The following is a 26,881-nucleotide window of genomic DNA, read 5'->3' on the forward strand; positions in this document are numbered from 1 at the left end:
AAATATGTTAAACTGACAAAGAAAAGTGATGTGTCAGCGTTTAAAAAAAATCAGTAAGGCTAAAGATTTTCTGTTGTGTTTTTGTTTTTGCAGCTGCATCAAACTCTCACATCAAATTCCTTTGACAACCTCATCATCCTCAGAGATCTGTCTTTTGACATCATCACAATACAATAAAGAAAGCTATGCTCTCCTGAACCTGTTGACCCTTTTTGACACATTCAAAGCAGTATGAAAAGCTGAATCTATAAAACACGGCTAAATGTCTATCAAACATGCTGCAATGTAAGAAGTTATCCTGCAGCATTAAAGAAAGCAAAGTTCCCCTCCATGTTATACAATCACAACTTTAAACTTTCATCTCATTTCCTTGTAATTTCCCCTGAAGTCTCAACTGTTCCTGCATTTTTTTAAAGGCTTGGTCAAAGGCCAGCTTCAGATAAAACTGCTGCGATGCCAAAACATAAGCGTGTTTGATTATGGAAGTGTTAACAAGCAGATGAGCCATCTGGCATGTAACCCTGCGCTACAGGTTTCAGAACATGCTGTGAGGCTTAAATGAATTTTGGTCTTATGAGTGTTTGTTTGTCAAAGTAAAGATTTACTAAAGTGATCGTCAGGTTGATCAGAGCGCATGATCCCCCATGCAGATCCTCTGATACAGGCCGAGACAAGTGACCCAAACAATGAACTTGTGAACTGGGGGGGGGGGGGGGGGGGGGGGGGGGGGGGGGAAGAGGAGGAGCTGCAGAGTGGAGGTCGGGCACACTGACTTATTATGCTTAAAGATTAAAAGAGGGTACAATTTGATTTGTAAGCAGAAAACACAGCAGCTGAGGTTAGCATAAGTAACCCCAATTACCCCCAACCCAAGCCCCCCCATCATTAAAAACAAACACACTGGCTGTCAATATCCATACTGTGATCAGAGATTGAGCAGTTCTTTGGAAGTCAATCATCAGAAAAGCATTCTTTAAAAAGCTGCAGACTGGCTCGCATTCTCCAGGTCATGTGACAATCACTGAAAATAGGTTATACCTCTCAACATGTGGTTCAGTACAAAAGGGTGCGTTCACAACTATGTATGTAGATCCAGCTCTGTTGGTAATCATTCCGGTGACCATTTTATCAAGGGAAATCTTTACTCATCACACCACTTCTAAAGGCATGAAAGTAATGGTCAGCCATGTAGAGCCGAACATCTTGGCTGCCTAAGCACATCACCTTACATGAACAAGATATCACCGCTAGTTAAGGTGTCGAACAAACCCCTAAGGCTAACATGTGGTACATACCAGCACAAGTAACAACAAAGCTTCAATTTCCTAAACGACACCTCGGACAACGTTGACAAAAAAACTGTTGCACTTTTGCTTCATGATCTTGAAACTTGAGCATTATCGCCGGCATCATCAGCAAGTTCACAAGTATTTTACTAAACCTGTTCATCCGCATATTCTTCAGTAACATAGCACAACTGGACTCAAAACAATAACATATATAAAAAGGACTGAGCACTTACCCCTCATTCAGGTCAGGTTTGGTTTCTGCCGGTTGCTCCCGTCTCTCTGCAGCTTGGGTATCGGGAAGGTGTGTGTCTTGGTTCAGCACTGACAGCTCAACTGCCACCTGTTCTTGCACTGTCCTGTTTGTGTCTACGCTCTGAGTAATTGAATCCGCCCCCTCGATCTTACTCTGCAGAGCCCTATTGTGTTCAATCCCCGTGGTGTCTGACTGCAGCTCTGTGCTGCTTGTGACAACCTCCACTACACCCGAGGTATCTGTGAGTGCACTTGTTGTCGTGCTACTGGTGGTTTCTGTGTTCACTTTTACTCTCGTGTTTGCCTCCGCAAGACGTGAAACTCGTTTATTTGCCTCTTTAAATAAAGGTGTGATCCGCTCCTTCTCTGTGCTCAGGTTACTTGAGGCAGTCTGATTATGCACAAAGCTGTTTACGTCCTTGAAGGCCACATATTGTACCTCCCGGCTTGGGAGTTGCTGCTTTCCATAGTGGTGGGCTTCTGTTTCCCGTTTCTCGGTCCGGTTTCCCTCCGACCACTCCCCCGACCCGTGCTGCTCGCTGGAGGGCGGAGCAAAGTCGCATGCCATCAGAGTTTTCACCTGCCCGACCGGTGAGGCCGGTAGCTCGTCCTTTCTCTCCTCCCGCTCCTCTTCTTTGACTTGAGGAAATGCTGCGGTTGCTTTTCCTTCCTCCTGAGGCTTCACATCATTGCCTTTAGGAATCTTTGACGTCCAAGTTTCTCTTAAGTGTTTTTGCACTTCAGTTTGGCAGATTTCCTCTTTCTTTTCTTCCTTGACTTCCTCGTCTCTCTTGCTCATCTGCTTTTCTGCAATTTCCCCCTGCTTTGAGAACTCTTCAAGCAGCCCGATGACCTCTTTCACCTCCTCTGCCACCTCTGGAAAAGCGGTCGTTGCCACCGCCTCCTCCTGAGTCTTTGCATCATTGCCTCTGAACTTCGTAGATGTCCAAGTTTGTGAACTGTGGAGTCTGAACTTTTGTTGCACTTCAGTTGGGTTACTGACTTCTTTTTTCTTTTCATCCTTGCCTTCCTTGTCTCTCTTGCTCATCATCTCTTTTTCTGCAATCTTCCCCTGCTTTGAGAACTCCTCCAGAACCTCTTTCACCTCTTCTGCCACCTCTGGAAAAGCTTTAGTTGTTTCAGCTTTCTCCTGTATCTTTGCATCCTTGCCTTCAACAAACTGAGAAGTTTCTGAACTCTGGAGTTTTAAGTGATGTTGCACTTTAGTTTGGCTACTTATTCCATCCCTCTTTTCTTCTTTGCTGCCCACATCACCTTTGATTGTCTCTTTTTCTGCAATCTCCACCATCTTTGGGAAGTCCTCACGTAGTCCAATGACCTCTTTTAACTCTTTCACATCTCCTGCCACACTTGGAAATACTTGAGTTGGAACTTCTTTTTCCTGAGTCTGTGCATCGCTGCTTTGAGGAATCTCAGGTGTCAAGTTCACTGAACTCTGACCTCTAAGTCGTTGGGGTTCTTCAGTTCGGATACTGACATCCTCCATCTTTTCCTCATTGTTCATTTTGACAATAACCACCTTCATTTCATCCTCATCTCTCTTGCTAATCTCTTTTTCTGCTCTCTCCACTCGCGTTGAGAGATCTGGAAGCAGCCCAATGACCTGTTTCACCTCTTCTTCAACCCTTGGAAATACTTGAGTTGCCTCTTCTTTCTTCTGAGTCTTTGCATAATTGCTCTCAAGAATCTCAGATGTCAAGATCACTGAACTCTGACCTCTAAGTCGTTGGGGTTCTTCAGTTCGGATACTGACATCCTCCATCTTTTCTTCATTGTTCATTTTGACAATAACCACCTTCATTTCATCCTCATCTCTCTTGCTAATCTCTTTTTCTGCTCTCTCCACTCGTGTTGAGAGATCTGGAAGCAACCCAATGACCTGTTTCACCTCTTCTTCAACCCTTGGAAATACTTGAGTTGCCTCTTCTTTCTTCTGAGTCTTTGCATCATTGCTCTCAAGAATCTTAGATGTCCAGATCTCTGAACTCTGGCCACAAAGTTGTTGTGGTTCTCCAGTTTGGCTCCTTACATCTTCTATCTTTGCATCATTGTTCAATTTGACAATAACCACCTTCATTCCGTCCTCCTCTCTCTTGCAAATCTGTTTTTCTGCTATCTCCACTTGCGTTGAGACTTCTGGAAGCAGCCCAACGACCTGTTTCACCTCTTCTTCAACCCTTGGAAACACTTGAGTTGCCTCTTCTTTCTTCTGAGTCTTTGCATCATTGCTCTGAGGAATATCAGATGTCCAGTTCACTGAACTCTGGCCACTAAATTTGTAACTTTTTTCTACAGTTTGGCTCCCAACATCTTCCATCTTTTCTTCACCACCTCCCTCATTGCTTAATTTAACAATTAACACCCTCTTTCCGCCCTTGTCTCTCTTGCTAGTTTCTTTTTCCACAATCTCCCCCTTCTGCTTTGAGAACTCCTTAAGCAGCGTGACAGTCCCATCCACCTCCTCCGCCGCCTCTAGAAACGCTTCTTCCTTCTCCGGAGTCTTTGTATCGTTGCCTTCAGGAATCTTAGTCGTCCACGTTTCTCTTAAAAGTTGCTGCACTTCACTTTGCTTACTCGCATCCTCTTCCTTTTCTTCATTGCTCCCCTCATTCTGCATTTTGACAATCACCACCCTCAGCCCCCCCTCCTCTGTCGGGTTTCTCTCTCTTCCTGCAATCTGCCCCTGCTTTGACAAATCCCCATTGTATTCTGTCAACTCTGTCACCTCTTCTTTTGCTTGACTCTTGACCTCACTGTCTCCCAGAAGCCTAGTCGTCCATCTTTCTGAACTCTGTTGATACACCTCAGTTCTGCTACGAGTATCCTCCACCTTTGCGTCATTTGTTCCCTCATTCTGCATTTTGAGAATCACCACCCTCGGTCCACCCTCATCCGTCTGACTCATCCGTGTTTCTTCAATCTTCCCCTGCTCTGAAAAATCTTCCCTGAGCCCGACAACCTCTTTCACCTCTTCTGTCGCTCTTGATAATGTTGTAATCGCTACTTCTTCCTCCCGATTATTCAGATCATTACCGTCAAGAAACCTAGACTTCAAGGTTTCTGAACTCTGTTGATACACCTCAGCTTGGCTCAAGTCGTCATTGCTTTCCTGACTCTGCATTTTCACAATCACCACCCTCCGCCCCCCCTCATCTGTCTGGTTTTTGTGTCTTTCTGAAATCTCCCCCTGCTTTGAAAACTCCTCACCTCGCCCAACGGCCTCTTTCACCTCTTCTGCTACCTTTGGATGCACTGTAGTTGTGACTTCTTTCTCATACGTCTTTGCATTATTGTCTTTCAGAAACCCAGACGTCCAGGTATCTGAACTCTGTTGATACACCTCAGTTTGGCTTTGGATATCCTCTTTTTTTTCTTCATTTGTTCCCTCATTCTGCATTCTCACAATTTCCACCCTGACTCCTCCCACATCCTTCTTGCTTATATCTGTTTCGGCCATCTCCCTTTTCTGCGGATACTCTCCTCGCAGTCCGACGACCTCTTTCATCCTGTCAACCAAGCGAACTTCTTCTTTTTTACCCATTGGGAACACCTCTTCATCCCCGCTGTCCTGTATGTTGTCCTCTTCGGCGCTGTAGTAGATGTCTACGGCACTGCTGACGTCTGAACCCACGCTCAGACATGTTGGACTCTGCAGCTCTTCATGCCCACTCGTATGTCCGGGGGGCGCGGCAGAAACGGTCGTCGCCGTCTCGATTTTCAACTCGAGATCCTTGGCTGAATCCATTTTTGCTTCGGGCCCAAGAGAGGCAAAGCCAGGCACAGAGCTCACCTCATCTGTGACTAACTCTTTGACCAGGATCACTCTCCGTTTGGGGTCTGTAACCTGAGTATCGGTCCCCTGGGATGTTACATAGTCCGAAGCGGGAGGGGCAGAGCTTTGTATCACAAGGGCTGGTGTGACAGGGTCTTGAATGAGGCCAGCACTGTCTGGTTTCACCTCTGAAAGGGAGCGCGTAAGCTCGGAGTAAGGGGCTGTATAGCTGTCGGCTGGTTTGGAGCTCAGAGAGGAAGTTAGATATCTGTAGTGGATATCTGGGTCTCTTTGAATCTCAGAAGTAGTGGATATTTGGTAAGAAGTTAACTTGTAATTCTTGCTGGAAGGCATCACCTCTCTCTCAATATAGTCCTTGCTGCGAGTAGCAGAGTATGAAGTTGACAGGCTGGAGTACAAGGCGCTTCTTTCTGTGCGACATTCATCGAAGGACTTAACCGCGGCGGGTTGGGATTCAGTGTTGAGATGTCGTATCTCTGTCCGGATTTGAGGTGGAGGGTTTAAGAGGGATGACATTACCTCAGAGGTAAACTTCTGGGGGAAGAGGGACTCGTACAAATCTCCGTAAACTTTATTTTGATTGATCAAATCTGCGGTGACTGGGTTGGGAGTTTTCTCTGAAGCAGAGGCATCAACGTTGGAGTTAACACCCGCCAGGGAGGGCGTAGCATTTAGAGTTGTACGGTCCTCTGCAGCCGGTTGACGATTTGGTAACGTAACTCTGGTGGATTCCGCAGGTTCTGATTTTGTGTTCAGAAGGGAGTCATTGCCACTCGAGCTATTAGTCGGAGAGACTAAGTCAACAACTGCTGCCTTGAGTTCTGCAGTGTCGAGCCCCATTGGAGGCCCGTTGGCTTGGAGGGTTGGTAGAGTCTGCTTATCAATAGCAGAGGTGGTTTCTGCCCGAGATAAGAGTGCAGGTGAACTTTTAGCCAAGTTATCTCGAACAGGAATATTCTCCTTCTCATCTGATAAGTCTGCTCTATCCAGCTGCAACTCAGGAATGGTCGCAATCGGCGCTCTAAGGGGCTCTGTATGTATATCAAGAAAATTGGAACCATTTGTTAGAGGTGTCTTTGCCTCTGGTTGGGTGTTTATAGCGACAGATGACTTTGACGGTTCAGGTAGATCGAAGTATGAATCTGATTGGTTTGGGGCCAGAGGGGGAGGAGAGGGGATGTCAAATGTATCGCTGGTGTCAAGCTCAGGTTGAGACATACTGATTGTCTTTTTGACGGCCTTATCCAACTCCATCTGACGGAGGTCCGGAGGAGACTAGAAGAAATTCATTTACAGTTTCACGTATTAAATTCACAGTAAAAAGGACTTTATGGATGTACAAATCATTTGCAGGCTTGGATACGCTCTCTTAAGTTAGCATCTTTTTTTTTTTTTGTCTTGGCACATAGGGATGGGGATTGAAACACAGTTCTAAAAAGGACCTGGTTCGGCATTTTACAAAACATGAAAAACAATAACGTTTGAGCTTATTGATACTGCTATGGAGCTTCGTCTGCCCTGTAACATAACTCCATAAATAAAGGGAAGTCATGTCTTATGAATCAAATCACTGGTGCACAAACATTGATTGTGTGTTTGTGTGAAGTGTTTGAATAAACCAAAAAGAGCTTCGGTTGTCTTCTGTTCAAAAAAAAAAAAAAGCTTGCCCAAACTTAGCTAGGACGAGTCAGTAAAACGACCATACATGTGTTCAGAAGTAATGTGAAGAAGAAATACGGTTATTTGGGGGGGGAAAATATGAATACATGTACCAGTTCTGTTTAAAATGTATTGTCATCTTGTCTTTAATAACAATCGCCAACCCTATTAGCCTGTAATCGAGTCATGGGGCAGAATGTTATGTCATCATAAAAAAAATCCCTGGTGGTGTTTCAAAATCCCTACAGGTTGTTAATTAACACCCACTACTGGTTCAAGAGAATACCTGAACCTGCTAAACTTCTTTGGCCACTTCCGATCAGCAGTCACTACTTTATGTGCTGATTAGCAAACTTGTTAAAAAACTGTTAACATCCTATTAACACACCCGCAGCATCATCAGGCGCATGTTCACCTGATGATTACAAGCCAAATATTTACTCTTTTTATGGTTCTGTTCTTAGTTTCAGACTTTTCTCCAGAGGGGATCATCAAGCTCTTAGGCTAATAGCAGTTAGCTGCTAGCTATGTCTGTCTTCTGTTTGTTGCTAAAAGGTGGTGAACAGTTTAGTTTTTAGAGCTTTTCCAGTGAGGTTAGAGACCTGACATATAAACTATGAGTTAAAACTCAGTAATAGGTTCACAGTTTTGGGGACAACGCAGATTAAATGGGCAATACTCTGTAACTTTGTGACTACAAGCAAACGATCACATCACCTTTTTCCCCCCCATTTATTCATTTTTGATATTACAGCTAAATTCAAAGCTGAATCCATGATTTGGATACTTTGCCAGAAGATAGTTTAAAACTAGAGTTGCTTCGATTGGGAAAGTCAGGGTCGATACAGATGTTTGAAATACCAATTTAGCCAATTGCCGATTCCAAACTCGATTTTTGTTTCATGACTTCTTTTAGTGTTAGGGTGCATCCGAATTGTCCCTCCTATCTCCTTTCACTATCCACTTTACCTTAACCCCGCGAAAACGTCATGAGGTCAAGGAAAGATGTTAGGAGAATCCGACCGCATTTTCCACTAGGTGACGTCATTAAATGCGACGGGCCGGCGGAGGTTAATGACGTGGGTCTGCCGTGTTGAAACTACAATGTTCCGAAAATGGACTACAAAAAACGCATCTAAAAAACTCTTTCTGTGCCTTCTTACCGGTGAAATAATCCTAATTTTCAAAAGGTTGGGATTGAAATAAAATAAATATAGACTACCGGGCTGCAAGTAAGAAAAGTGAAACCATCACCTTCCTGTCCAATCAGAAATCAACATCAAATTAAATATGAAATTAATTGTTACATTAATGCAAGACAAGAATGTACAACTGAAGAAGTGCACAAAACATTCTGAATTGAATGAAATATGTTGAATAAAACATCATCTGATAAAAATGTCTCTTATCTTTTATCTTTATGATCTGTGTCACTTTACGATCATCGTTAATGTTCGTGAACGGTCGGATGCGCGAGTTGCTTTCAATGTTGCGGCCGCAAGGAATTGTGGGGCGTCAAATCTCATCTCCTTTGGTAAAGGATGGTCCAGTGTATCCTAAAGGAGGTTATAAAGGAAGCATCGACCCACCTTTCCTTAACTTTTAGAGAATTCGAACGGCTCTTATCATGGCCGCCACTTAACTGCTTCCGGGGTTAAGGTAAAGTGGAGAGTGAAAGGAGATAGGCGGGACAATTCCACTCCCACAATGCCACCATGTTCTTTAAAACGTCTGTGAGTGTTGATAAAGAACCTTCTGGGTTTTTGAAAGACTCTCCTTGGTGTTTATCTCAGAAAAACAAATGCTTAACCCTGAACTGGTGGTACAGACATTTAGAAACATTTTATATTAACATCAGAGAGGCTATGTTTAAATGATAATGAACATACAGCTGCATAAGTGGCCCCACATTTCACAAGTTAGCAGACATCGAGATAAGGAAGAGCATTACCTCCTCTTGCTCTTCAATCCCGGTGCTATGAAGGCCAAAAGCACTCTTAGACAAACTCTCTTCATCTTTCTTCTTCCTTTTCTTGAGACCAAGAGAAAAGGTTGCAAACTTGTTGGGCTTGCGGAGGTCCAGTTCTGAGTAGCTGAGTTCTTTACCCTGAGATGAAGAGAGAGGATCATTGAGGGATAGGGGGAAAAGAAATGCAGGGAGAAGAGGGAGGAAGAAATGCAAAGAAAGGAAAACACAAAACATCAAAGTTAATCTTTAATCATGATCCTGAATATCAACATTCCTTAAAACGCTTAAGAGCAGTGTTTACTGTGATTTATGGGGTTGTAACTTTTATGGCCTTGTATGTTTATGAAAATCTCTTCCTGTCATTTTTCAAAATAAGATAATGGATCTCACAAACTCTACCTGTGACTAAATAAACATGACCTGATCAAACACATGTAACTGATTGAAACCTTTGTCAAGAGCTACTTTAGACCCTCCAAACACTACCTCTTTCATTAGTAAGAATGAGGATATTGCATAATGAAAAATGATTCCAAGAATTACTAACAAGCAAAAAAGGTTTACACCCTAACTTCATTCCAAGCAGTAAAAGCTGCTCCACCCTGACGACAGACAAGTCCAACGTGATCTGATAAACCTTGTTGCTATTCGCTAGGATTTACCCTACTTTTACCCCTAGAACATATCAAATGTGATGTCTTTTTTGTTGCATGTTTTTCAATAAAAGCTGTTTTTAGCCTTTATTTGATAGGACAGTGAGCAGAGTAGGAAATTGGAGAGAGAGTGTAGAATGACGTCTACGCTTGGAGGACTGTAGCCTCTGTACATGGGGCGCAAGCTAACCGCTAGGCCATCAGCGCCCCTATAATGAAGCTTTTGGTGTATTATGGACTTAAAACTAATAGAAATGCAACCAGTGAGGGAGATAGTTAATCGTCATCATATATAAAAGAGCAACTTGCTGCTTTCTTTTGAATCTCAAATTTTGAGGTTAAGGTATAACCACCTTTGAAAATGTCTTAATGTTTTTATAAAATTGGCCAGTTCTGTTAGTTTTTAAAAAATATTTGACCAAATCTTCAACATGGCAAAATCTAAAAGTGTGTAACAAAAAAAAACCTCAGGAGAGCACTTGTCATCACCCAGGCTTTCCTCATCACATATTTTATAAAGAAGATACTAAAGGTGTGCTCATGCAGGCAAACCCTGATTGAAAAGATAAAGACGATTGTTTTTTCCGGTCATTACGGGGTGCATGTTTTCTCGAGCCGACGATGACAAAGGACAATGACAACACACGGATGTCTGTCGCTGCCACCTGCCAGTTTTTTTAAAACTGGGTGTGCCTGCTCAAATTCCTCCTCCTGTGATGGATGGTTTGGATGGCTTGAGATGAAGCAAAAGACAACAATCAAAGAGGAGTCTTAAGTCGAGTCTGCAGTGGGTTGACAGATTAACTCTGCAGAGTGGAACTGAAGCAGAGATTTTAAGGTCTGTTAATGGAAAGATAAACAGCCACACACAACAGTTTTTGTTAATGTAGCACTCTGAATCCAGCACATCCATCACCTGTCTAAAAGCTCCTATAAAAGAGAAGTCGTTGGTCCTCTTAACGACAGGTGACAAGTTAACCAACATGTCAGAAAACTCTATTTTGTGCATCATTTTGAGAACGTCTTCAAATTTAGAGTTGAAATAAAGACGGATGGTTATAATGACATCACTCACCGAAGTCAGTGAGTGAAAATCATTCCACATAAAAATGTCAATTTCAACGCGCTTTTGTTTGATACTATAACGTAACATGGCGTTTCATAGGCTGTGTGCTGGGAAGTATAGGAAGTATAGGAAGATTTGATGTCATCGTAAAGGGAGCTATTTGAAGGGAATAGGGAGGAAAAAAAAGACTGCAAGACAGCAACACTGCAAAAAAAAGAAACGAGAGAATTCCTTGCTGGTGTTAAACCTGATCCCGAGCGGATCATGCCACTCCAAAAAAAAAAAAAAAAATACATAAGATGCTCTTTTCTACTGATGATGCATATAGTTCAACCCCACCCGAGTCACTGAAGATTGTTGCACAACAACATACTTTTGATATTAAAAGTAAGCATCCACCAGTCCAGGGTGTACCCCGCCTCTCGCCCAGTGGCAGCTGGGATTGGCTCCAGCCCTCGGCGACCCCAAACGGTATAAGCAGTACAGAAAATGGATGGGTGGAATGAAGTATGCATCCCTTGAGGTGACATGATGGCTAAGAACAACACAGGGAAGTGTTAAGCGCAGAATTCAAAATGAGTTTGTTGAGTCCATCACCCGTTTTAAGTAGAATGCACTTTTTTTTAAGAACCCACATCCCAGTTACGAGTTGCAGAAGCTTTGTACACCATTCAGCATCTTGTGTTTTTGTGCCGCCTCCCTGTCGTGAATTACTGTTTATTATTTGAGCATTACTTTATTTTGTGTGCTATCATGAGTGCTAAACACCAATTACAAAACACACTACCTGGATTTCAAACTCATATGCTGAACTGTACATAGCTTCTGCAACACAGCTGAATTAAAATGTATAATTTAAGAGACATTAATTTACATTTACAAGCCATCTGTCATGCAGGTCTCAGCTTAGAAGTAGTCAGATCACACTGTAATTGAGCTTCAATTCAGTATGGTTGTTTAGTAAAGCTCTGGCGCCCTCTTCTGGAGGGAATAAACATTTTTGTATTGAATATTTTGCAACCATCATTTGCAACTACGTTGAATCCTATCAGACTGAGCAGTTACAGTGGGCTTTGTTTGTGTTGTTTTGGGAGATTTGGCGCCCCCTACAGGAGAGTTGTATGTGTTGCAGTAACCCGAAGTGAAGTTTATTAACTGTGTTAATTTGCAGTTAATAAAGAAAAGGGTTTCATGGGAGAGCATGCTTGTGAGTGTAAGAGGTTCATAATATTGCAAGCAAGACCCCCCGAGGGAGATTGAGCCAAGCAGATGGAATGCAGGAACCGGTGTGTCTCCCTCACAGAAGGGGCTGTTTTCCCATGTTTCAGACACAAAATTTAGCCCCCAAGATTATTCTAGTTCAGACACGTTTTATTCTGACCTGTTCTTAAAAGGTGCTGAGAAAAACATACAAGCCTGAAAAACTGTAATGTGCCCCCAGTTACTCACAAAGCCAAACAATAATAATCTCAAGGAAATACTGCAGATCATCAAAGATTTCTGTTATTCCATGCTAATCACACATTTTAAAAGGTGGAACATTTGACGGACAACAGCTGATTGTGAATTTAAACGCGTTAAATCATGCTTTAACTGAGAATCATCCTGCAGCCTCCGAGACCGCTGAGCAGAGGTGGGACAGTCTCAAGTCCCCAGTCAAGTCCCAATTAATGACAGGCAAGTCTCGAGTCGAGTCAAAAGTGCTAACCTTTGAATTTTGAGTCCTAAACAAGTCCTTAGCTCTCTTCACCGAATGAAATGCCATTTTAACCGAGTCATAGGGTCCTAAAATGACACATTAAAACCTCAACATTAAACCTTCAAGTCATTAGACTCAAATCAAAGTGAAGTCACAAGTCATTGGTGTTGAAATCAAAGTTGACAAGACAAGACATTATGCTGATACAAAGATGGTAAATGGACTTGAGCTTCCGACTACTCAAAGCGCTTTTACACTGCATGTCACACCCACCCTTAAGTGTCTTGCCCAAGGACACAACGGACGTGTTGCTCAGCTGGGGATCGAACCCTCGGCCTTCCGGTTGAGAGGCAACGACTCTACCAACTGAGCCACAGCCACAGCTGTCAAAGATGGTGCCTTTGACATTTTTGGGTATCATTCTAGTAATGTATTCTATTTGTGTGAAATTGCATCAAAATCATGAATCCTTGATTTTTGGCACACTTTTTATGTAGATACCTAGCTGACCTTTGACCTTTGACTACCAAATTCGACTCTGTTCATCCTAGAGCCAGAGTGGATATTTGTGCCAAACTTGATGAGGAAACAGGTAAAACTCCACCACAAGGGGGCGACCCTCAAGTAGGTGCTCAGCAGTAACTTATAAAAATGCATCAGCCTGCAAGTGCCAAGTTTGTCAGAATAGCTGACATACTTTTATTGCTCATGATTGCGGTCACAATGATGCCCTGTAATTAAAGCTGTTATAAATGTTGATGCCAAGGATGACTGAACAGAGTCTGACATTCATGACAGAAATGTATTGCTGTCTGCGTGTCACTAAAACAGAAACATGGATTTCATCAAAAGAAAAGGCTCATTTTTAACAATTAAAGAGATACAACAATGATAATTATCTTATTGTGAATGTATGTCCTGGGAAAAAAACAAACAAAGTATCACAAACAATGGCCTGCAAAGACGGACTTGTCAAATAGGATTAAGAAAAAAAAAGGTTGTTGTCAGAAGCCTGACATGCTTGATTTATAGCTCTAGTCCATAACCTTGATGATTTATTGACATAAGCTTCTCTTTCCTGTTTCAGAAACAGAAGCTTGCTTCCGAATGTTTAAATCAACAGCTGATTTGATCTTAATTGTTTAGCTTGACTCATTTTATTCTTAATTATTGTCTTTTCTCACGCTGAGCCTTCAGAGGAAAACCCGAGAGGTTACTATGGGTCACCAATACTTTTCTTGTTTTATTTTCTTATAGAGTATAAAAATGTCACACATTACATCTCTAAGTATTAGTAAGCCATTTTCAGCCTCCTGCCATTATCAGGTAGTGCCATAGATTGTGTGGACGTACTTGCACCTGAACAGCTTTGCACAACACTAATGATTGCTTTTGCACACTGGCAGCTCTCTTCAATATAACTGCATACTTACATCTATGATCACTGTTTTGCATTTACACCTTATCATTTGACTGTGTCAGTGTTCCTCCTGTTGCCTTGCATCGCTCACCACTCAGGTTGCCATTAGGTAGCAAGGGGCGGAGCTAGATAATTTGATGTCATGCACCTGGGCAGGCTGGGCCTCAGTATTTAAGATATCTTCTCAGTCTCTCTTGTCAACACTAACTTTAGTTTATTGTCTTTTTTTTGCCTCCATCACACCACACACATTCACCAATGTGATCACCACTGATTAAAAGACTGCACTGTGTGTATATTTGAGCAAAAAGTTGATGTACAATATGTGAATTAATACAAAGTCTGTTAACATTAACAAAACATTTTCTGCCCCTGATGTGATGACGTTTCTGACGTCAAGTCGGGCACCTAATTCTTTTCAGAGTTTGCGAGTTGTTGTTCCGACTTGGGCAGGTGATCATGTGCATTTTACAACTCAGAAACTTGGTTTTCCGATGTGTCCGAAACCACATGAATGCACCAATTTGTCAGAATTAAAGCCGAAACATCTAAAACATCCCTTGGTAGACTGGATACGTAATAAAGCCCGCCTCCTCTATGTTAACAGCTGGGACATGTGTCAAAGAATAAAATATAGAATTAAAATACGTGTCAAAATTGTTTGGCTCCAACATGGTTTTATCATTTAAGTTATTTCATATCATGCTGACTTATGTCCAAGTGAGCATAAGTGAGAATAAAATGACTTGCAACATGATTGACAGCTCTGTTGACAAATGCGGCTCCTGCAGCATTCTTGTGGTAGCAGAGAGGAGGAACAGCAAGAGGACACATTCATGAGATCGGTGCCATCTCGAGGGATCTTTCACGTTTAATTGGTTAATTAGTTGTGTGTTGGTCGGTTAGCCACGAGTAAATCTGTGCTGCAAAGACTCCAAATGACGTTACCACTGCAAGATATCAGAGCTCACTTCAGGGTATTTTACCTTCATTTTTTTTTTAAACCAGAGGAGCAGGTACAGTAATGCAGTGTCTACCTTTATGTACAGTCATGTCAGTCTCAGCTGTGTGCTGTTGTTGACTAAAATACAATATATAGTAATAGCATCTTGTAGATTTTGAAAAGATAAACCCAAAATGACATTTTTTTGATGACCACTATTTGTTGGTAAAATGTGTCAAAACATTTCTTACCGCAAGTTAACTCCTGTTAGGTTACATTATTTGATGGTGACTAAATATTTACTGTTCTATACAAGACAGAAATAAGAGGAATGCTGGGTTTATGACTCTAAATTTTGAATATGTTATGCAAAAAAACCTGGAGGCAATCCTTTAAAAACAAACATACGATCACCTACACCATGGTTCCATGAACATTTATGATGCTGTTTAAATACACAAGTGTATCCTTGGGGGCATGCAGCCTGCAAAAACACTTTAAAAACAAAAACAGAAACTCTGCATGAGTTTCTTTTTCCTCGTCTGTTGTCAAAAAGGGCAGACTTTTGGTCATTTTGATAACTACTTGTCAAGAAAGTTACTGGACTGACCTTGGATCTGGGTGCGGTGGCGTAGAGAGAAGTCTTCTTTTCGTCCGAGAGGTTGTTTTCAGCCCAGTCCTTTCCATCCTCTTTGCCAGAAACAACAGGACTGAAGGACAAAGACAGAAAGTGGGATTTAGTGGAGTCACTACTTACTGCTTCCAAGTGAAAAGAAGTTTTTTAAATGAATATTTAAAAAGACTTAGATAAGAAAGAAAGAAAATGGAAAGTGCATTTAAAAAGTGCACACAGTCTAGTATTGGTCCATGTACTGTACAGTTACATCAAGGTAGTGTATCAGGGAAACTTTACATGTGTAACACATGTAGACACATGTCATCCCACAGCAGAGTCCTCAGTGCAGCGAAAATATGTCGCCTACCAAAATAAAGCAGTCAATCATTGCCAGAACCGGCTCATTAGAGAATGATATTTTGTTCATGAGAATAGAGTCCGTGTAAAATGAACTTTTCTGTAAAACAAAGGCTAATCATTCCAACTAGATCGTTTTTAAAAAATGGTGCCTTTATTAGATAGACAGGACAGTAGAGTTAGAAATTGGGGAGAGAGAGAGAGTAGGGAATGACATGCAGGAAGGGAGCCACAAGTCAGATTTGAAGCCTGGCCTGCCCGCTTTGAGGACTGCAGCATTTTAACATTTCCCAAGATCAATTCAATGTTCATTAACTCTATTTAGAAGCTACATTACAAGTGACCTAAAAATCAAGCAGCAACCTCCATGGCTGATTATTGAAGTCAATGCAGAGTAGCAAAAGCTGCACTTCCTCACATGGCCACACGAGTGAGTCAATCACATAGACTGTAAATATTAATGGAGGAAGCCCGAGTAACGTCATCCATCTGTTAGGGGCAAGGGCAATAACTAAATCAGACAAATATCTTTTTTTTTTTGTACCAGGTTGTTAATGTTAATTTCTGCTGTAAAAATTGGCTTTTTTTGTCTGTGGTGTGTATGTGACTTCCAGGGCTCTTGGAGCCGGCCTCAGGCGGACACTTGAAGAATGTAGCTTTTTGCACTTCCACATTGGCTTCATTTTCCAACACTGGAGGCAACAACCAAAATGCAGAAACACAAACCACTGGATCAGGTCAAGGTTGGCAGCACTAGTACTTTGTTCTCTTCGGCTCGTGTTGTCGTTCTTTTCCTTTATCACATTGTTTATTTTAATTTTAAAAAGCCTATTTAACATCGAGGCCAGGGGACTAGAGATGAAAAGTAGCCTTTTGGCTAATTCTGGTATTTTGACCCATGTATAATCATGTGTTTTATTATTCTGCACTGTCCTCTTCCTAAATAAACTGAATACTTACTGTATACAGGAAATACACAATACAAGGCACTAACATCTACATGCTTCTGTGAAGCAACATGGCTTTTTACTTTGTTTGGATTTGGGAAATGTTTCCTGCTCATGTTCTATGAAGCGGGCATCGGTGTGAGGCTGCATGGGCTTAAGTCAACAGAGACACGCCATAAATAATGATAAGCTGTCACCACATCAAATAATGTCTACAAAGGACACCTTATACACAAAAGATGTTTTCCGTTGCGCAACTGGATTAAACAGGAAGCCAACTGACAAGCAAACATGAGTATCAAGCATCATAATTTAGTGTCATCTTAAACACCATGCATATTGACGAGGGTGCACACAGTGAGCACACACGATTTCATTCTCTGTTAATCAGGAAGATCTTTGACCTTTTACTGTTCCTAAATTTGTGTCAGCTGTTCTGACCAATCCACGTTTAAAAGCCTAATGCAGCTTCACGAGTTGGGAGTTGACACAGTGGGTGCAGATAGACACACCTGCAAAAAGACAAACAGACAAGCACACTTGCATACGCACACACACACAAAACAGCATGTAATGTCTGTATTTGTCTTTCTTGGTGCAAAACTGCATCCCTTAAAGGCTTTATATGTGATTTTTTGATCCAGCAGATGTCGCCCTTGAGCACCAGCATGAAACCAAAACAACTCGCGGTGCACTGTTGTGTTAGCATGCTAATGCTAGCGATCTTTATTATGCTCGTATCTTCACACTGCATGTAAATTTACCTGAAATGAGCGTGATCTAGAAACACAGTTAAGCAGTGAGTACAGTATGTTATTCTTCTTTTCTCTAGTCCCTCAATTAAACAACTTTTATACACGAGGGGAGGAGTCAGCCGGCCGTCCTGACGATGTAAACAAACTGAAGATAGGACTCTGAAAACTCTGAAAACATCACAGACAGTGGGACTCGGGTGTTACACCCATTGTAGACAGTCATGACTCACAGAGTTATTTTCAGAGGATATACTTGATTTCTATTATATTTAAAAAAAAAAAATGTAAGTGCGCATATGAAGCCCTTAAAGCAGTCAGGTGATTAACAGCGTCAGAGACTAATAAGCTGTTTTGTTTTCATTTAGATGGCCAGAGATAAAAATTATGAGTCATATCTTTGTCCCCAGGTGATGTTTGTTGACATGTCAACACGCAGGTATACCCAGGAACATACAAAGCCTTTAACTCTGTGAACTTGCAACACCTGATATTCTGACAAATCTTATGTTATGAGCGTCTTGATTTTGTATTTAGTTCAACAGGATGTAACTGAGAGATATAAATGCCTCTGGTGCTTTCTCTGGCAGTGTAGTAAAATGTTAGAATGCTTGTTTGCATAAGAACAGGACTGGGAGAGACACAGAGTGAAGGGGAGGGAGCTAAAGAGAGGCCTCACTGCAGTAAAACTTACATATATGCATCTAAGCTAGCACACACTTGCTACAACCAGACCACAGAATGTTTGTATGTACTGTAGATGGGCTACTATTGGCTCAACGTATCAATCAGCTAACAGGAAGAGTTTGTTGTCTATGTGTTAGGCATGTAGCCTATCGTTTGTTTATTTCAAATCCTGATAGGCTACGCACTCTCAGTAAATGTGACGCAGGAGTTAGCGATTGGTTAGCTAAGCATATGGACAGTAACCATGGCAAAAACAGCTAGCTTTACTCTGCTCAAATGTTATAAAAAAATATCCTCCTAGCCACAGCTAAATACATTTCATGAGCAATTAAGTTTATTGAAGTTGTCGCCTTTAGCTTAGCTAGCTGTTTCCCACTCTTTTCAGTCTTTCTGCTAAGCTAACTGCAAGTTATAGCTACATCTACTGTAAAGAGAAGAAAGGGTAGGCTAACCAATTGTATTAAAATCTGTTAAAAAAAATAAATGACTATGTCCTCTAAATGTCCCATTGAGTTATTTTAGCATTAATAACATTTTTAAAGCCAGGTTTACTTGCTAGGCTACTTTCTGGCGGAAGCTAAAACAGTTTTATGTTCCCTTGGTGTCCCTATTTAAGCATGTCTTTGTATCCAAGCATGTGACACATGCATAACCAGAACTCAAGGCATGACAGACAACTATGTAGGTCATTCTACTTTGTTTTAAAGTGTGTTTAGGAAAAGGTATGTCATCATGAACACAATGGAATTTTTTTTATTGGGCTTTAATTTCAACTTAATGTTTCTGTTATCAAAGGAGAGCTTGACTGGAGGTGCTACTACTATCATCACACAAGAGCTTCTCCAAAAAACGAACTGGTGTTGGGACTCATTACCTCAGTCATGTTGCTTACAGTACAACGCCTTGGACATATACACAACCAAAGGATGACTGCAGCTTGCACTGACGTCCTCTGCAGTGAGTCAGGCAGGATAATCATGCCTCTCCTGCAAACATGAAAACACAACCTTGCAGGAACAGCTCATGAAGGCTCGCTGCTCCTGCAATATTTGCACACTGATGAAACCTGCAGAACTACTGCATTTGAATATTTTGTCAATAAGTTACCTTGTACTGTTTGCAGAGATGGGGGATCCACTATACCTTACGTCTGACTGATACTTAAAGATTGTATATATTGTGTAAGATTTGCATTTCCAGGCATTTGCGAACAATAACACCATTTAAGTGGGAACAATTGACTGAATGGGACTGATAAAAAAGTTAACTTGACAGCAGTGTCACTACCAGCAACAATTGATTTTTAAAGACAAAGATTCTTTACCTTCACTGAACTCATGTCTACGGATTCCTCTTACGTTGAACCGGCCTGTCAATGTTGGCCATACAAAAGTGAAGAAAAGCCAAATTCCACCTCAGGATGGACTTCAGGAAATTTGTTTAAACACGTCTGCACTATTTAAAAAAAAAAGGCTGTAGCCTATAATGATCTGTGGAGAGAAAGCAGAAATATAAGGTCCTGTACAACAAGGCCAGTTGGATATGAATACAGCAGGCTAAAACATTAGCATTCATTCCACCTTTGTACTAATTCTGATGCTTTATAATATAAGTTTCAACAAATGACATGGCAAATTGTGTTATAGGGTTGTGAAGGTGCGACACTCAAAGCGTGTTTAAATGAGTAGTGGTAGCTTCACATACATGCACAGTCTGCCACGCACTCACACACTATAGAACGACAACTTCAAAACTTGGAAACTTGGACCACCCAAGCAGCACATGACTGCAGCATTGGCCCCCGTTGTTATGTGTCATCTACACTAAAGAGGTAATATTACAGGGGCCCAAAGATCCCACCTTGAACTGGCATTATAAATGCTGCGAAAGAGAACTAATGAGTTAGAATTCGACTGTGAATGTCAACCGTCTTGTTCCCAAAAAAACTCAAGTTCCCAAAACCTTTTTTCTACTGTGTGTGGATCTAAGGCAAACTCTCCCTTTATGTAACCAGTGTTAATTGTCTTGCTCTTCCAAAGCAAAGCGCACAGGTTCCACAGTGCAGTGAGTGACTCATTGTGATTGTTCTGAATAATGTCAGATATGTAGACTCAGTGGAGTAAAGACAACTGAGCTTCACTTGTGACTAAAAAGATGTTGCCAACCTGTACCTCTTTGCACAATGACGGTATGTGTGCGCATTAGTGTCATTGATTAGTGGTTTCATGAAAATGCGGTCGGCATGTGGAGCGGCAGGTTTCTCTACAGTACCTCCATTAATCCACAGCTCGGCTTCTAGAGCCCAACAGACCTTACCACATACTGATACTGAGGGTGTGGTCGCAAAGAGAACTTCGAGGTTTTCATCTGTAATTTCATACAGCAGAGGTTAAGTTTCAAATATGTCCGATTTGACTTTGACATCCTCTTGAACTGTGTGAAACGCCAGGGAAGTCAAAACAAACAAATTCACTTTAAGGCGCGTCTCTCAGACTGTTCAATCCAGGAGTCTTTGCATGATAAAACCTTGGACGAGGATTAAAACTTAATCCTTAACAACAAAAACAAATTTGCTGTATGTCTGGATTTAACTCTGATCTGGGACAGTCGTCTACAAGGTCAACAATAACTGACTACATTCATACAATGCAATGGAGAGGCTAATTTAATAGCTAATTAACACCTTAAAGAAGCGAAGTGAGCGGCCGATTAGTATAATTGAAACATTACTCTTTTCATTCATTTCAATTTGTCATAACATACTCCAGTCCTAAAATGAATAACATCATGATCTTGTTCTTACTATATTTGTTTATCTCAACAAGAAACTGTCCTGTGTTCACAGGTAAACTCTACCCTCGTGTGACCCCGGTGTGCGGCCCTTGTTTGCGGAGGCGGTTTCTTGCAGTTTCACCCCATCATTTGTTTTCTTTTTGTTTCCTGTGCAAACACAGGCTGTCACTCAGTCTGATCTGAACGAACATGATTACCCTGTCCAAGCATGACACTTGCATAAACTTACTGCCTCACCTGTGGGTTTATTTACTTTGCTGATAGAGTGCTGTGTCTTCACCCCTTAGTAAACACTTCAGGTGAATATGGTGAGGTTGTAATCATTGAGTCTTTCCACACACTTGAATTTTTAAAGGTGTTCTAGAGCAACATCATACCTCTATCTACATACTCTTACTTGTACTCTCAATAAAGGAAAGCAAGTCAGTACCATTATTTAGATTTCATGATGCTGAGACAAGCTAGGCTGGCAAGCTAGCTATAGCTGTTGACTGTTTACTTTTTAACCCTTATGTGCTTACAGTATATCCAAAAGAGATTCTTGCTCTCCTTTTGTGTGATATGAACATTTAGTTTGACCAGACAAAGTAAATATTTTTTTTAACAAGTTAGCTTGCAGCATTAGCATGCTAAACATGCTGCCAGGGTAGCCTACTATCAACGCACATGTGTGTTTAATGTTTGCCTGCTGCTATTTGGCTGGAGTCCAAAGACTACATTTTAAAGCAATTTTAATGTAAAGTTTTTAAAAAGTGATAATTTTTAGTTCAGAGGGACAAAAACAGCTCTGGTCACAGCTGAAGAGATGACCCAAACATAATTTTAAATTAAGGGTGACCTGATGAAACATTATCTAAATGTAAATGTTGAATCAACTTCATATAATAACCACACCAAAAAAAAACCTTGAACCTATTTTGAATGTCTTTCTCCATGTGACATTCACACCAGAGGAATGCTCAATGAAGTGGATCAGTTCAGTCCGCAGACTGGCACTGATGAACTCAAGTCCTGTTTCCACCAAGCTGTCCAGTTCGGTTGGGTACAGTACACATTTATCTGCGTTTCCACCGTCAAACATTGGGAATGGTATTAAAATAACTGATCCGTACCGTCCTTCTTTATGCTTCCCTGGGCTGTCCAGCGTACCGATCCAACCCTAAAGGCTGGAGCTAGACATACAGCAATCTGCTGATTGGTGAAAAGAATCGTCACTTCCTGTGCGACAGCAGAAATAAAGAACAAACACAAAACTCCCCTTGTTTAAATATCCCCTTGGATTTTGAGAGATTTTCAAGATCATTTCAGGCTGTCCCCCCCCCCCCCCCCCTCCAACTAATGTCAGCGCATTGCACTTCCCCATGGACGACATTAGAGGTGCTGACCTTCCTAGAGATCACATCCAATGTTCTACAATTCTACAATTCACTTAGCAGACGCTTTTATCCAAAGTGACGTACATCAGAGAGTAAGTACAACACAAGCAAGGATCTAGAAAAAAGGGAACAATGTCAGTAAGAGCAAACGATCAGCTTTGAGTCCGATTGGACACACAGGTGCTGACAGGAAGTGACCAGAGACAAAGCACAACATTGAGGGCAGTTCTTGAGAGCTCTAATCAGTATAGAAACCATCTTATAAGTCATCGTTATAAAAGAAAAACAATCGTCACAACCATCATCATCATCAATAATATGGAGACCATCATCATTAAGTTAGTAGGTATTCATAAAAGAACTGGGTCTTTAGCTTTTTCTTAAAGGTGCAGAGGGACTCTGCAGATCAAATGGAGTTTGGAAGTTGTTGCAATGTTGCTCTTTGTTTACTTTGTGGTGTTCTTCTTCATTGAAATGGTACAATACAGATCGATTTTGTATATCTGGGATTCTCAAAATTTGTCTGACTTACCTATTGAAGTCTATTTTAGTCAGGCTAGTCACAAATATTTTAAGAAATTCAGAAACAATTTTCAGGTTGATTTACGTCCCCATTGTTAGCCTACCTGTTTGAGTGCCATGTGTTGTTTACACACCTGAATATCATAGTTAGCAGATGGTGTTTTTGGCTCTGTTCAGAGGGATGTCTTTATTGCCCAACTGCCGAAAGCACTTCACATGACTGAAAGTGCTGATGGCTGAACTGGTACCCTGTCATGCATACATGTTTTTTGATACAGATCATATCTCCATTACCAGACAGCCTCTACGTGTAACTTTGGATCTTTCTGTTTTGCCGACAACTGCATTTCTTAACATAAACTGAGCAAATGGTGCTGATTTTCATGATTAATCAACCTGTGTGTGTTCTTTTAAGGCATTAATACCTGTATTTAGAGACAGAGGACAGTGGATGGAGTCAGAAATTTGGGAGGGAGAGAGTGGGGAATGATAAGCGAGAAGGAAGCCACAGGTCGGATTCGAACCAGGGCCGCCCTCTTGGAGGACTGCAGCCTCCATACACGGGACTAACCACAACACCAATTGATGAAACGGGGCCTTTAAAGTGTTAGAAAAAAAGTGAGGGGATATCTGACACAGCGTCCCGAGACCAAAATTATTTTAGTAGTTTGCCCGACTACAACTCCAAGAAATCGTTATCGAGAAGCCTGTAATACCAAACCATAAAATATTTATATTAGGAAGCTGCGGACCAGAGAATGTTTCTCGAACTAAACCATTTATGTAATTTATTAAATTAAGAGCTATGCAATCATGTAATAATAAATTAGGCCTAATCTTTGAAGCAATATAGCCAGTACATGTAGTAGACTTTCTTCTCCAGTTTTTCAAAGATTACAAATCTCTAAAGGATCTGCAAGCTTTCAGAGAACTACATGTTGCTTATTTTCACTGTATTTCCATGTGCTCTTTTGCAAAATTTCATAATGATTTATTTCACAACCCACACCACCCCTTTCAACAGTAGGTTACTGTCTAGACAGAGATGTCCTTGGGGGACTCTCTAAATCCTTGTCAGCTGAATAATCGGCACATCTAAGGAAATGCAAATGGCTTGATGGTGGTATCCGCTATTATTGACCTAATGTTACAGAATCTGCAGGTAACATTTGGGCACATTCCTGTATGATGAGATCTGGTTAGGACTCTACAATCATATTTGGACAATAGTTATTTTGGAGGTTTAAGGGAGAAAACATCCACAGTCTACAACTTAAAACAAGACAGCCTACAAGATTGTGCAAAGCAGGTGTGTTGCTGTGAAGAGTGATCAGTATTAACATCCTCCAAAGCAGCTGTAGGTTACAGAAATTAATTAAATCTGAAAGCTATATCTGTAGAGTCTGCAGATGCTCCTCCATGAGAACCCATATGACACATGTGCAGGCATGAAAACAAGCAAATTGAATGTTCTGCAAAACATACCTGAGAAATACCTGCTGGGTCTCACCCGGCTTCACGGAGACTGAGCCACTGTTGGACTTTCTCTTGAACCTAAAGAAGCGAAACCTCTTCTTCTCTCCTTCACTTTTGTCCACATCCCTCGCCTCCGAGTCGCGCAGGTTCGCCTCGCTCCTGGAGAACAAACTTTTCAGAGACTTTCTGGACGAACTCTTCGCCATGTCCGCTGCAGGGTAAAATGTACCCGAGGGGGCGACAGGAGGACTTCGTCTTTAAACGACTTTATAGGCTATTTTTTTTCCCCCGCTCGTTAAAAAGCTAATGAAAAATTGTAGAGTGAAAGGCAAGGCTTCGGATGGCGCTTGTTGACAGATGACAGCTGCTCCCGACCTGCTGCTTCATTTTCTGTGCAGCATACGGAGCTCAGGTGGAGTCAGGTGTGGTGACACGCCCCTCTGCAGCTACACCCAGAACCCTCACATCCTCCCAATGACACTCCTCGGCTATGACCTAGAGCCCACTATCATCTAATCCAATAAAAACACTTATTTAATCATTTTTATTTATTATAAGGCCAATGTCTGAATGTTACAATGTCTGCAATCAAACAGAGCAGGCGGACTATAATTTAAGATTATGTAAGGGCTTATTTCTTTAATTATCAAGTAGGCCATTTTTTTGCATTTTTTTGTCTGCTTTATAATTTCCTTTAATTTCCTACTTTGCAGTAGTACTCTATTAAATATGTCAGATATGGAGTTCCCGTCTTGGTTAACTTTGGTTGACAAAAGCAACAGCAACTTGCTTTGATCAAGTCTGGTTATTTCTTTGGTTAAATTACAATGACACAAATTGTGAACCAAAAGGGATAACGCTCGAGTATTTCAAATTAAAGCTTATGTAGCCTACAAAATAAGAGGCTTCTTATAATAAGTGGCTACATCCTATATTAATTGAAATCGCCTGACCCTCTTTGTTTGGGTTCCTGTTTCTTACTGAATCGACGGCGACATCTAGTGGTGTCTCCGCAGTTTGCAACCTCACTGCAGATTAGGGGCATTGCTGGGGCAGTTTAGGGACTCTTCACCCGAGATAGGGTAGTAAAGACAGACTTTTTGTGGGGTGTCGTCCGGCAAGGGGCCTCGTAAAATTCTGCCCCCCAATATTTTGATATTTGTTACTTTATTGTCACAAAATTAAAAGTGACCTTTTCAATTTTCCAACAGTACCCCCCCCCCCTTATGTGTAATGGACTATTCCATCTGATTTCTACTTTGCGTTGGCGCCGATTTTGTTAATTTTAAAGTAGGCATGTTGATATTGCTAGAAGGAGAAAGTAAATTGACCTTACAACACCGACAGATAGCTAACTGTTGTAGAAGAGAAATACCCCATTGCCACAGAGGTAAGTTACAACAAAGCTCTAAAAGTGATAACTGAAGAGTTTAACATGCTAATAGGGTAACATTTTAAGATGGCAAAAACTAAAGGCCTACTCATTGATGGCAAAATCTGTTTTTTTGGTTTTGGTCACTTAGCAAACTGTATTCATATTCCATTATACGATAACATGATTATATAGTTAGGATAATCCAACAGAGAGACAATTATTTAATATTTCATTAAAGACAAAATGTGACAGTGTGCTATAATCATTGACAAATGAGGGATTTTTTGATGAACAAACTCTATTTCAATCAGGAGAGACAATTGAATAAAGAAAATTATTTATTACAGTGAAATATGGAAATTATTCTTGACAGAAATATTTTTGGGGCTTGGACTCTATGGGGTGGGCGATGTGTAGGAGTTTGACAATTCTGAGCGAAGGCAGATCCCCCATGGAGTCCAGACCCTGGTGGTGGTGAAGCTGATGACTTGATGAGAAATGAGGGATGATGATTCTGCGAGATGGCGGTGTTGGGGAGGTGGAGGGGCGCACGAAACATCAGCATGAAGGAACTGTGAAGGGAGAGAAAGAATCATATTTAAAAGGGGAGCGGAACGATGATAGGTTGAAAATAAGGGACAGCCAATGACAGCCCCAGAAAATTACAGCGAAAACGAGAGTAAGCGTGCAAAAAAGATGAATGAGAAAGACCCGATCGTGAAAGCAGTTATATAGGTCTCCTGAGTGAACTTACACTAGATCTTCATTTAATGCACTTGGACCACCCATTTGTCTCACCGAATCGTTAACCCGATAATTGTAATCGAATCGAATCGGGAGATCAGTGAAGATGCACAGACCTTCTGAGCGCTCTCACATTTCTCCTCTTATCGTAACTTTGGTCAGCAGTCAGCAGCACAGTTGTAAGTCTGGCAGTAGACTTGCATTTAATAATATATCCCAGGCTGATCCCAAAAACATTCGGAGGATCATGCCAGCGCCCTCAACTTGTCGCATTGCCTATGCCTTGAGGTGGCCCTGCCATCATTACAGTGAATGAATGAGGACATCAACACAGCCATGAAGACCACGAGAAACTCTACATAACCTCTGACTACACGCAGTAAGTATAGTTGTTCATTAACTATCAATTTTTTCTCTTCAGTATGTTTTTTATATAACTCATTGATTGTTGTTCCATAGCAATTACCTGCCC

General features: G+C 41.4%; 1 protein-coding gene across 1 annotated transcript in view; it reads right to left on the minus strand.

Annotated features, from left to right (window-relative positions):
- crybg2 (crystallin beta-gamma domain containing 2) overlaps positions 1-24,636 on the minus strand; it is a 52,744-nt gene extending 28,108 nt beyond the window's left edge. The window contains exons 1-4 of the mRNA XM_020652437.3: positions 24,300-24,636; positions 15,375-15,474; positions 8,966-9,121; positions 1,523-6,630 (exon numbers count right to left, since the gene is read on the minus strand). Of these exons, the coding sequence (XP_020508093.2) occupies positions 1,523-6,630; positions 8,966-9,121; positions 15,375-15,474; positions 24,300-24,496 (5,561 nt within the window). The 5' untranslated portion in view covers positions 24,497-24,636. The remainder of the gene's footprint in view (positions 1-1,522; positions 6,631-8,965; positions 9,122-15,374; positions 15,475-24,299) is intronic.
- Positions 24,637-26,881: the final 2,245 nt, after the last annotated feature.

The sequence above is a fragment of the Labrus bergylta genome, chromosome 19 (genome assembly GCF_963930695.1).
Source record: "Labrus bergylta chromosome 19, fLabBer1.1, whole genome shotgun sequence".
NCBI classification, from domain to species: domain Eukaryota; kingdom Metazoa; phylum Chordata; class Actinopteri; order Labriformes; family Labridae; genus Labrus; species Labrus bergylta.